Consider the following 12,287-nt stretch of genomic DNA (forward strand, 5'->3'; position numbering starts at 1 on the left):
CCAAAGCTGCAATTCTATGATTCTAACTCCGGTGGTCTAAAGGGGAGGTTGGGTGAGCAGAGGGGAATTCTCTGGTTTGTCCAGGAACCCACTTCCCTGCACAATACAGAACCTAGGAAAGCTGCAAAAGTCCTATCCTAGAACTACTTTTTTCAAAGCAACTGAAGCACCTTACAGTCAGATAGAAAAATATAAAGATAAATGAAATTTTAATGGACCATTTACTTACAAGGGGTTGTCAATCATGACCCGAGAAGGATGTTCATTGAATAAAACCTTGGGAAACACATAATGGATATGAGACGACATCTCACCAATGAGGAGATCACCTGACTCATACCACTCATGATGAATATGTGAAGGATTGCTTTGGGTGCACTTCAAACTATGCTCTTTGCACCCCAGGTTGGGGAGCAGGAACAGCAGCAGCAGCACCACCATCATCCTGATTTCAAACTTTATTCTATGCATGGGCTTTCCTCCCTCTCTGTCTCTTTCCAACATGGTTGCTATTTTCAGTCTGATTTGAATAAGATGGCTTGGTGGCAGCAGAATCTGCCAAGGGATTTCTCAAGTGGGCATATATCCACTTTATCCTTGATTTCAACATTGTCAGAAAAGCATGCCTTGGATATCAGATAAGTAAACCTGATCTGAAGCTTTAGCTATGTTAGGATTATTATTGATTAAATTTCTATAGTGCCTTTCTTCTAAAGATCACAGGGCAGTTTACAACATAAACACACAAAATGCATAACATAATAATAATAAATACCACTACCCCCACTACAATGAAAGAAGGAACCTGAACAGCTTAACAGAGCCTGATCACTCTTTTGTTCTTTATCTGATCTGGCCATGGATTACTGAAGTGTTTATAATCATTTTAGCCTTGCTTGTTGATTTTCCCCTGTCTCCCTACCACCTTCTGGAGCTTTGGCTGGGTGAATTGATTACTGTAATCTTAATAATTACAGGGGAAAGAATCACTACTGAAATGCTTTGGGATGATGTAATGTGTCATCATTTGGCGCTCTGCCAAAGGAAATTTATTTGTTAGAGCAGAGATTATGGAGGGGACTGCCAAGGATATCTAGTCCAACCCTCTGCTGATAGAAGGCCTCCACAGCTACAAAACCTGTAACACATGACCATCAAATATTGTGGTGAGTGGTGTGAGATTCCAGGGGGTTCCAGGCACTTGCCCAGGGTTCGTGTTTCCTTTTGGGAATGAAGAATGGTTGAGATTGTGGTGTCTTTATGATATATGGTTTATTAGCACATATATACAACCTGACATAAGGGATGCAGGTGGCGCTGTGGGTTAAACCACAGAGTCTAGGACTTGCCGATCAGAAGGTCGGCAGTTCGAATCCCTGCGACTGGGTGAGCTCCTGTTGCTCGGTCCTTGCTCCTGCCAACCTAGCAGTTCGAAAGCACAAAGTGCAAGTAGATAAATAGGAACCGCTCCAGCAGGAAGTTAAACGGCGTTTCCATGCACTGCTCAGATTCGCCAGAAGTGGCTTAGTCATGCTGGCCACATGACCTGGAAGCTGTGTGCGGACAAACGCTGGCTCCCTCGGCCAATAAAGTGAGATGAGCGCTGCAACCCCAGAGTTGGTCACGACTGGACCTAATGGCCAGGGGTCCCTTTACTTTTACCTTTTATACAACCTGACCCTGCAATGGAGCATCATCACCCCCAAAGGGACTTGTTTTGCGCATAGCCACAGCCTTGGATTAGATAGAAATGAAACTTTTTTTTTTTTGGAAAATAATTTTTACTTTATTTTACAAATTCATTCACATTCAAAATCACAGATATTAAAAATTACACAAGATTCTTCCGGATCTCAAGACCTCCCCCCTCCCCTCCGTGGGTTCTTTGTGGTGTCTTTATGATACAGTGGTACCTCGGGTTACATACGCTTCAGGTTACAGACGTTTCAGGTTACAGATTTCGCTAACCCAGAAATAGTACCTCGGGTTAAGAACTTTGCTTCAGGATGAGAACAGAAATTGTGCAACGGCGGTGTGGCGGCAGCAGAAGGCCCCATTAGCTAAAGTGGTACCTCAGGTTAAGAACAGTTTCAGGTTAAGAACAGACCTCCAGAATGAATTAAGTACTTAACTCTGTCGGAACTCTGCTTGACCGAGCCGATAAGGCCTCATTTTCCTCCAAGCCGAGCCTTTGAAGTCGCCTCCGACGTGTTTAATGACCTGAGCCTTTGATAAGGCTCCAAGCCCATTCTATGCAGCAGGGTTCCCAGCACAGGGAAGAATGAGATAGTATGAGCTACATTGTAAAGAGTTTTATTTCTAAACTACGCAGAACAGAAAAGACATCCTCTCTCTATGAAACTGAAACAAAGGAACAAAGGAAACGGGAAACCACTAACGTCACATCCTATCTCCTTTCCTGTGAGACTCCAATAGTATGGAATCCCAGGAATGTAAACAGAGTCCTGTGACTCCACGCAGCTGCTCAGTGAGAAAGAGAAACTAACATCCCCGAGGTACCACTGTATATGGTTCATTAGCATATATATACAACCTGATATTGTATTGTAGGCTTCACAGCATCAACATCCCAAAAGGGTCTTGTTTAGCCCATAGCCTTGGATTAGATACATATGAAACATTGCCCCTCCCCCCATCTCCAGCTTTTCACGTTTTTCCTCCATTTTACATCACTGCCCTCCAAACTCTAAACTCTGGCTTTATCTGTTGAGGGATGGAGCCCCACCCATTTCCCTTCTCACACTGAGCCACTTAATCCTTCTTAATGACTCATCACCCAGGTGATCACCTCATCAGTAAGGGAGCCTGGCTTATATTTGCTGGACCCTGGGGTTCAGGAAGCTAGCCTGGCTTGATTAACTTTTAACACTTGCTGGATCCAGGGATTAGAGGGACCCCAGTTTAGCACTCCAAACTCATAATAATATGAACAGACCCCCAGCTTACACTAGATTTTCAATATTTTTTAATGGGAAAAAATGACATCTTAGGTTAGAACAATGAAAGACAAAACAATGCAACAGAGTATCATGAAAAAAGAACAACACTTTTCTCTATGTGTCTAGTTTTCTACTGCTGGGCTACATCCTTTAACCAATGTAACAACCATAGTTTCATTCCTTCACATGGCTCCTATTCATTAACACCTCTATGATGAGGGTTCATGGTTAACCTACATTTTGTGTTTGTAACTGGATAAGAAGCTCACCAAACCTGCAGTGTACTCTGGGTAATCACCCCCTCTGCTCATGTCTTTCTGACCCTCCCGAGCAATTGCTGTGTGACAGGGGCCTTAATAATTAAATGACTGAAAATGCTGAGTCGCAATGATGATGATAATGAAATACATGAGCAATGGAAACATCCCTGAATGCAGATTTTACAACTTGAGAGCCGTGTCTCCAGAGAGAGGCTAACTCAGTCAAATATAGACACGTAAATTTGGGATGAGTAAAACTATAGCATGCCATGGGGCAAGCCTACCTATGTTCCAACCCATCCTCGTTGCATCACATACATGCCCACTTCTGGTACCCAAAATCCTATAGAGAAGTTCAGATTTTAGCCCTGTTGGTCACTATTCCTATTTCTGGGTCCTGGGTCCAGCATATCCTTTTTCCTTCTTTCCTTTTTCTTTTTATTATTATTAAATATTTATTAGTTAACAAAAGTATGTGCAAAGTCTCTGTTTTCAAGTTACGTTTTCTACAGGTCAGTTTCATTTGTTGAGACTTTAGTGTTACATTAGGAAGGGAAAAAAGGGGGGAGGTGGAGGGGGACCATGGTGGGTGGGGTTGGGGTCTGGTGGCGATGTTTCTCTTTTGCTTAATGTATGTGTGGGGTTTTGTGTTAAAACACCCACCCACCCCACTCACTCACTCATGAAAACAAAGCTCACCACAGCCAATCACAAACAAGCAACCACAGCCTAGGCCAACCCCAACCTCTCTCACCACCAAAGGAACACAAGCGAATAGCAAAGAGAACCGACACAAACGACGATGACATAAAAGTGTCACATCCTTATGCCCACACAGCTGCAGAAGTTGCTCTAGTCAGTGGTTGGATAGGTAAACTCTGCATCGATCACTATCTTCTTGGGAGCAGAGCTGGCCCAAGACATCTGGTGTCTGAGATAAGCCACAAAACGGCATCCCCATCTTCTCCAGGGATACCAACAACATAAGTGAAACTACAAACATGTCTGTTGACTACATATTTCTCTCTATCAGCTGCTTTCTATTGTTGAATTCAGGCCATTCCAAAATAATTTAACTTTTTAAATTTAGCTTTTTAAATTCCTATATCACTTAGTCAAAAAATATACTGTAATACATATATTATCTCTACATCTCATTCATATTAGCTGTCTAATCAGAGTAGCTATAGAGTAATGTTGATGTTTCTCTTTCTCTTTTGGAGTTTCAGTTTGTACCCACATTAGCTGAACATTTGCCTCAGTTGATCAGAAAGGGCTCTTAAAAGAACAGGCAACCATTTTGCAGTTTAGAAACAAAGCACAAAATTGTTGAAATAGTTTCGTTTGGTCACTTTGTCCTCATTCATTCACATTTTTGACATTTCGCTGTAGAATACCAACTTGCAAATCACAGATTCTAATATTATTTATTATTCATCTTTCTTTGTATTAGATGTTCTCTGGTGTTCAACTCAGGCCTCACAAGAATAATGTAGCATTTGGGGAAAAAGATGCAAGCCAGTAATCCAGCACTAGAAGTCAAGATGGAGAAAATCTCCACAGCCACCATGTATTTTCCCCTGGTGCTCAGGTAGGTTGGAATGAAGGAGATCCAAACACTGCAAAAGACCAGCATGCTGAAGGTGATGAACTTGGCTTCATTGAAGCTGTCAGGCAACTTCCTGGCTAAGAAGGCCACAGTGAAGCTGACAATGGCAAGGAAGCCCATGTAGCCCAAAACACAATAAAACATGAGGACTGACCCTTCATTACATAAGAATATAATTTCTTCACTCATTGATTGCATGTCCAAATCTGGGAAAGGGGGAAAAGTTGTCAGCCAAAGACCACAAAGCCCTACTTGAATTTTAGAGCAGGAGAGGACAATGGAATAAGCCAGTTTTTTGCCTATCCACTTCCTGATTGTGGATCCTGGCTTGGTAGCCATGAATGCCAAAACCACTGATATGGTTTTGGCCAAGATACTGGAGAGGGCCACAGAGAAGACGATGCCAAAACCTGTTTGTCGGAGTGGGCAGGTTGCCTCCTTAGGTGTTCCAATGAACATCAAGGAGCAGAGGAAACACAAGAGGAGGGACACAAGGAGAATGTAAGTGAGGCTTCTGTTGTTGGCTTTGACGATGGCAGTGTCCCGGTGTTTAATGAAGATGCCAAACACTAGAGCTGTGATCAGAGACAACAGTAGTGCCGAGAAAGTTGAAATGATGGCCAAAGTTTCATCAAAGCCAAGAAAGTTTGGTATTTTAGGAATGCAATTATCCTGGTCTTTGTTTGGATACTTATTTGCTGGGCAACTGATACATGTTTCCATGTCTGAAAAGACAAATGTTTAGGAGAATTTGAAACTATGAAGAAAATTCTTAAGAATTTTTGTCATCAGGGGTTCACCTAGCTAATGTTATTTACCAGGACAGCTTTCAAAACTTCTAGTCCAAAGACATTTGCCTGAGATATATCAGAAATAAATCTAATGTATCAAATCTGGAATTTCTACATAGAGGACATCTCTATGTGTTAATGGCCTTCCTCCTCCTTCTTAGAATCACAAGGTGCTCTGTAGTGAAAAGAGAGCAACATTACAGCTGAAATCTTGTGAGCCAAGAGAGGTCCACTGAATGAGACATTCACTCTATCTCCAAACTGCCTTCTTCTTAGAGAAGTGACCACCACTTCTATTCCATCATAATCTAGTAGAATTTGTATGTAAAATGCATTACATTCCTTTCTAAAAATGATGTCTTCAGGATGTATTAAAGATTACATTTCAAACAATGAGAACAATGCAGACATCAAAATTGTAGCCCTTTCACCTCCAGAATTTTAACACCAACAAAATTTTAAGGATCTAAGAATTTGCTAAATAAATTGTGCAGTTTGGTCTATCTTAAGATGACATTTCTCACCCTTTTCACTTGAGTACATCCCGCTGGGACATGGTTCACAATCATAGCAACAAAATTTACTTGTCTCCTTTTTTTTCTTCCCATAACCAGGGTGGCAGTTGTCATTACATACTGACAGGGGTGGCACCTATCCAAAAATATAAAAATAATTTATTTTTTAAGAAAATGTCTGGGGGGACTTAATCTAACATCAGGGGGTCTATCAGCAAAAGGAAGACCGATAACATGAAACATGTGATCTGTATGTGCACAGGTGGTGCATGGAAAAGGATAAAAAGCAGTTGTTAAGCATCATACAAGCCCAATAAGGTTCGGGTAAACATAGTTGGCATAGCTAAACATACAACTTTATTAGAATTCAATAAACTGGCTATGCCAGTTGTAGGAACCACAGCTGTTTCCTTCAGGAATGTCACTTGGTGTCCTTATGACGCAAATCAAGGATTTGGGAATTGGAGGTACTATATTATAAGTGTTCTTCTCCTACCTGCAGGGTTGTTACTAGAAAGTAATACTAGGAGGGTATTGCTTAGTTCCATGGCTTTTGGGCTGTGTTGGCCCACGAGGTTTCAGGTTCAGTCATCTTTGTGATTCAGCATTTATATGGAAGAGGGCCTATTTCCTAGGAATCTGGAGAACAGTGTCACTGAGGAGAAGCAGTGAAGGTGGTGCACTGCTATCTGAAGGTTTTGTTGGACAAGATGGTGGCTGAATCCTTATAAGTCAAAAGTGCTTTGGGTGAGTGGTTTCTCTGTGTCAGATTTATGTGTAGGATCCCTTCTGGGAGGGATAGGAGTCACTGTGAAATAAGACGTTTGTATTCTGGAAGTACTTTGAGATTCCAGCTCATTACTAGGGTCTCAAGTGGCTTCTGTGGTTGGGGGCTGCTTATGCCCATCTGAGGGTTATACACTAGCTACAGCTATGCCTAGATATATACCTGCTGCACATAGCATCATACATTTTATTTGAATTATAAGATGTTGATTTTCTTGAGTCAAAACGAGAGTACCCCTAAACCTTTTTTTTAAGAGAAAAAGCACTGCCTAGATATATACCTGCTGTACATAGCTTCATTCAAACTACAGAAGATTATAATGTTCATTCTAAGCCCAAGCGATGCTGTAACAAGCTTGGTATTCCATCTGTAACAAGCTTACTCTTCTATGTTTAGGGAAGCTTTTAATGTTTGATGGACTATTGTATTTTAATATTTTGTTGGAAGCCACCCAGAGTGGCTGGGGAAACCCAGCAGGATGGGTGGGATATAAATAAATTCATCATCATCATCATCATCATCATCATCATCATCATCATCATATTCCAGATTCCACTAACTGGAGATCTGCCTCTAGGACTTCACAAACAAGAATGGCTGACAACTCTCTCTGATAGCCACTGGTCATCCTTAACATGAGATTTCTTCTGTGCATGCTGCTCATTTTGTATTGTGGTTCATTTGTTTATTTAGTGATAGACTTACAGTATTCCTTAAAGTATATTGCTTTCTCTTTGGTGGCTTACAAATATGCAGTAAATAAAAAGGGAATATTCATACCATATAGAATATAATATAACACACCAAACAGAATGCAGTCAACATCAGCTGGGCAACAAGTAGGATCTCTTAAACTAGTGTGCAAGCATGCTCCTACAAGGAAAGCTAATTGTTTAAACAGAGATTATCTCCATTAAAATACTATCCATCTAGATATGGATGTCTTCTTCTTAAAGCCCGCTTTTCTGTACCAGTAAACTTCACATTTAATCAGGTGCTAATTGAAAAAAAGCCTTCTTGCATCATATTTTATGGGATAACCATGAATGCTGATATTAGATAAATTAATTTCCTCACCTGAGTCAAGCCCCTGTGCCATTCAATCTGTCCATCATTAATGGTGAACTCTTTCCCTGGAGGGGCCTGAGGATCCAGCCTTCCCACTTTGACCCTGATGTAGGATCTATTTGGGAAAGTGATCAAATTTGTAATATCAAAACCAGCTGCTAATTCTCCATGTTCATTTAATGTAATTTCATCACCAACAGAGTTGTTGAATGAGATCTTCTGTAGGAATGAGTGGAGCTAGGTGGAAAGAGAATCAAAAGGTCTATAAAGTATTAAAACATTCTGATTAAAATTGTTGAATAGCTTTCTTAGATGCATTCAAGATCTTTATAATTAGGGGTTATAAAGTTTTGATTCAACGTATAGTTTATGACAGTGTAGAATTGGCAGAACCATTCTTGTTTTCTGCAAATGAAGGAATTTATACCACACACACCACACATGGAGGAAAAATTACATGCTGTCATGTTTAAAGACTTCTTTTATGCCCCTTTTCCATTTCACTTTTTAATCAGTATTGTGTGATGATATGTTCTTGGATAACTGGGACCAATCAGCACATACGAAAATCTTTGCAGTTGTTACTTCATGCAAATTTCTCATGTCTAAGAGGAAGATGTTCTAAGGATCATATCTGGAGTGGACATGAGAACAGAAGATTTTTAAAAAGTTAACAGTATTACAAAGCCTCCCAATGATTTATGTTCTGCTTAAGGAGCATAGCCTGCAACTCAGTAGGAATCTTCTTTTAGATTTGAAGAGCCCATTCAAAAGTCTCCATAAAAGAAATCAGGTAGGATATGTTGAAGAAAATTCTTTGTAAGCAGGTATTTCTGTCACTTCCTGCTATATCAAATGACAGACACATCTTCCCAGCAAATAAATTTAAACAATTATGCTTCACCTAAGCAAACTTGCTTGGGATATCTGTTATGACCACCCCATGGTGACTACGCACCTGAAAGCTACAAAAAGTGTCTAATTAAATGCCATTTGAAATATTGGAAAACACTACTTCCAATTCCTTCTCAGCTGCTGTTATTTAGCAGCTATTCAGTCTTCAGCTAGCTGCTAGGTAAAGGTAAAGGTAAAGGTAAAGGTGAAAGTACCCCCGCCCATACGGGCCAGTCGTGTCCGACTCTAGGGTTATGCACTCATCTCACTTAAGAGGCCAGGAGCCAGCGCTGTCCGAAGACACTTCAGGGTCATGTGGCCAGCGTGACGAAGCTGCTCTGGCGAGCCGGCACCAGCGCAGCACACGGAAATGCCGTTTACCTTCCCGCTATAAAGCGGTACCTATTTATCTACTTGCACTTAGGGGTGCTTTTGAACTGCTAGGTGGGCAGGAGCTGGGACCGAAAGACAAGCGCTCACCCCGCCGCGGGGATTTGAACCACCGACCATACGATCAGCAAGTCCTAGGCTCTGTGGTTTAACCCACAGTGCCACCCGCGTCCCTGAGGTAGCTGCTTATAAAAGTCTCTCATCCAGAGTTGGTTTAGTAACATTTTAAGAAATATGCTAAGTCCGATCTTTGATATTGTATCTATTAAAGTTTATTTCTGTAACTTAATATTTTTCATTCTTTTTTTGTAACTAAATACCAACTCACATAAAATATCAAGTCAGGGCACAATAGTGAACACTTTGTAAACCAAACTCTTTGTAATAGCAAACACTACCTTCCAAGGCTCTATATTCTGAGGAGATCGTCTGCCTGCAGTCTCCATTCTTCTGCGGTTGGATCCAGCCAAGTGCCTATGTAAGGCATGTGCCAAAGCAGACACAGCATTATAGATACTGTAGCTGTGGCTGGTCATGCTCATTTCAAAAAATGACGCAGGAAGGCTCTCCAGCATTTCCTCTCCTGTACAATGCTTAGCTTTCTTTGTTGACTTAGTAGAGTCTGTAAGTGAACAACCAAATGTTTGTTCCCAGAAACCTGAGATAAAATCATCTCCCTCTTCCCAGGAAGGATTTACATGTTGCAGAAAATCTCGGAAGTCACGAACTTCCTTGGAATGAATTGCAAAAGAGATAGCACCATGGAACATTTGAATATTAACATCAATAACTTTCTGAAGTTCATATAAAATGAAATCAATCTGAGCTGTGGTTATCCATACTTTTTCTTCAGGTAAGTTCTTTTTGAACTGAGAAAATATGAACTCAGATAACTTCATTAACGTTAGAGTAGTTGATAACCATGTAATAGATGCACTGTCTCCATATACAACAACTGCATTTGCTTTGCTTGTTATGAAAGCTGGGGACAAAATCCTTGTATCACGGACCATCTCAATTATGTTACCAGTGTAACGCACATGGTATTCAATTCTTTCTGTGAATGCCGAACAGATCCCATTTTTGAAAAGCATTGGTTCAATGGTATTCAAGAAATGCTCTCCAGCTTCATTTGCCGGAGTGATGAGCCCAACCCATTTCCATCCAAAATGCAGAAGCAACTGGATAATTCCTTGATACTGAAGAGCTTCTTCAGGAGCCATGTGGTAAAAGGAAGGGAACTTAATTTGATGATTTGTGGCTGCTTCAAATGAACCATATGAAATCTGAAAAAGAAAAAGACAACCATTAGAAAAGGACGGAAGAATTAAAAGCAAACCTCTTTATCCCACACACCCCAAATTTAATGATTTTTTGGGGAAAATATCCACCCCCACTTACATAAAAAATACGCAATCAATCTTGCTCAATTTCCCATTTCATATGGAGAGCAATTCTAGTTAACATGTCCTGATCTTACATGATCCACTGATAATATGTTCCAAGGATATTATATGATCCCATCTGGATATCCCATTTATCAACCTGGCACTTTTGAATCAATCTTCCCTTACACGCATTAAGCACACATCCTTTGTAACCTTGCCCCTGTCATGCACATTGTTGGAGACCCCCATGCTATAACATCAACAAACCCATACATTTCAGTCCCTTTCAATTGTCCCTGTTATACCACTCCAAATTTATGAATCCATAGACTGCTACTGGAAAGAGAGCTGAAGAGTGAATTATAGTGTTACATCTCAATTTTCTGATACCCATAATGTTCCTACCTGTGGAATTTTGTAAAGGCCCAAGATGTCTGCCATGCACAAGGTGACATCAGAGCTCAGTCCCCCAATGACTCCTATTAAATTTTCCTGGTAGCCACATTTGTAGTTGGGGACAAAGGTATGTGATTTAAACAGCAGATCCAGAGTGGTGCGATAGGTCATCTTAGAGTTATGGTAGTTGTCATAGATGTGGAACCCAAGAGTGACATTGGGCAAGACCTTGGGATTCTCATTGATCTCATCAATCGCAAACACCAGGGCAAGGATGTGCTGGAAGAACTTTGATAACACGCTGTGAATAAAGTGGCATTATTACGTGAGGAAAGTAAATAGTGCACAAAATCTGAGAGATACAGCTTTCGGACTGTTAGGATATATAAGGAGTATATTCAAAGGCAGCAAAGTTAGTAATGAATTAAGTCTTATTGGAAAGAAACGTCTAATTTTGTTCCTTTAGAATGTTTGGATTGCTCTTTAGTCCAAATCTGCTTTTTTTTAATTCCTCAGAATTAAAAAGGGTCAGAAAGTTTCTTGATTTTAACTACATCTTCTGCATTTCTGAAAATATTGTTCCTTCTCTCTATACAGTTTTATCTAGAAATATGTACTGTGCCATATGAATGTGCTACGGTTTTTGTAATTATTGCTATATCCGTTTGGCAGCAGCTTTCTCTGTAAATAAAAACTTGCATTAAATGATAATAAAGCTGATGACAGCTGCCATTTTCAATGCAAAGTATCAGGTTTTCGAGAGAATAAAGATACAGCAATGGAGAGTTACACATATTGTACTGTAAATTTCTGTATCAAACTGATCAAACACATGTCAGGGAACATTAGCACACCAACCACACAGCAATGGCGGTGGCAAAGAGTGCTTACTTCTCTGCCACTATTGCACTGACAAACAGCAATATGGAAGAGCCTTTATGAGTAGTGAATGGGTATCTGTCATCTGGCCAAGTTAGCATTTCTCTGACATCAGCCTGCTGTAACAATTTAGGGTGGCACTTTGGGGACAATATCACTCAGAGTCAGACAGTGTTTCATATGACAGTAGAGCCTGTCAAATGATATCTAGTGCACTCTCAGCTCCACCTTCTCCTCAGAAATTTGGGGTGTTGGCATCCAAAATGCATATGTAAAGGGTTAATTTCACGAGCTGTAGAACTCTGTGATGTCATACACTTTGTGGCAGTTATGACAGTTATTGCACGTAA

The 12,287-nt window shown here is 40.5% G+C and overlaps 1 protein-coding gene and 1 long non-coding RNA gene across 2 annotated transcripts; one reads left to right on the top strand and one right to left on the bottom strand.

Moving 5' to 3' along the window:
• Positions 1-2,963: 2,963 nt before the first annotated feature.
• Positions 2,964-12,285, bottom strand: LOC309516858 (vomeronasal type-2 receptor 26-like). Its single transcript, XM_082195807.1, has 4 exons — positions 11,950-12,285; positions 11,068-11,359; positions 9,673-10,560; positions 2,964-5,554 (listed from the first exon to the last, which is right to left on the bottom strand). The coding sequence occupies exons 1-4, from the start codon at positions 12,036-12,038 to the stop codon at positions 5,411-5,413; spliced, it is 1,413 nt and encodes a 470-aa protein (XP_082051933.1). The 5' UTR covers positions 12,039-12,285; the 3' UTR covers positions 2,964-5,410.
• Positions 6,350-9,599, top strand: LOC309516935. Its single transcript, XR_014213078.1, has 3 exons — positions 6,350-6,889; positions 8,607-9,065; positions 9,453-9,599. It is a non-coding gene; the product is annotated as an uncharacterized lncRNA (long non-coding RNA).
• Positions 12,286-12,287: the final 2 nt, after the last annotated feature.

Source organism: Podarcis vaucheri (assembly GCF_965113315.1).
Source record: "Podarcis vaucheri genome assembly, chromosome: 13".
NCBI lineage: Eukaryota > Metazoa > Chordata > Lepidosauria > Squamata > Lacertidae > Podarcis > Podarcis vaucheri.

Excerpts from the sequence above, each read along its gene's own strand:
- LOC309516858 (XM_082195807.1), bottom strand. The coding sequence starts at position 12,038 with ATGCTAACTTGGCCAGATGACAGATACCCATTCACTACTCATAAAGGC. Across the intron at positions 11,360-11,949 it reads AGTGCAATAGTGGCAGAGAA|CGTGTTATCAAAGTTCTTCC; the intron begins GTAAGCACTCTT and ends CTTTATTCACAG. Across the intron at positions 5,555-9,672 it reads AGAATATAGAGCCTTGGAAG|ACATGGAAACATGTATCAGT; the intron begins GTAGTGTTTGCT and ends TTGTCTTTTCAG.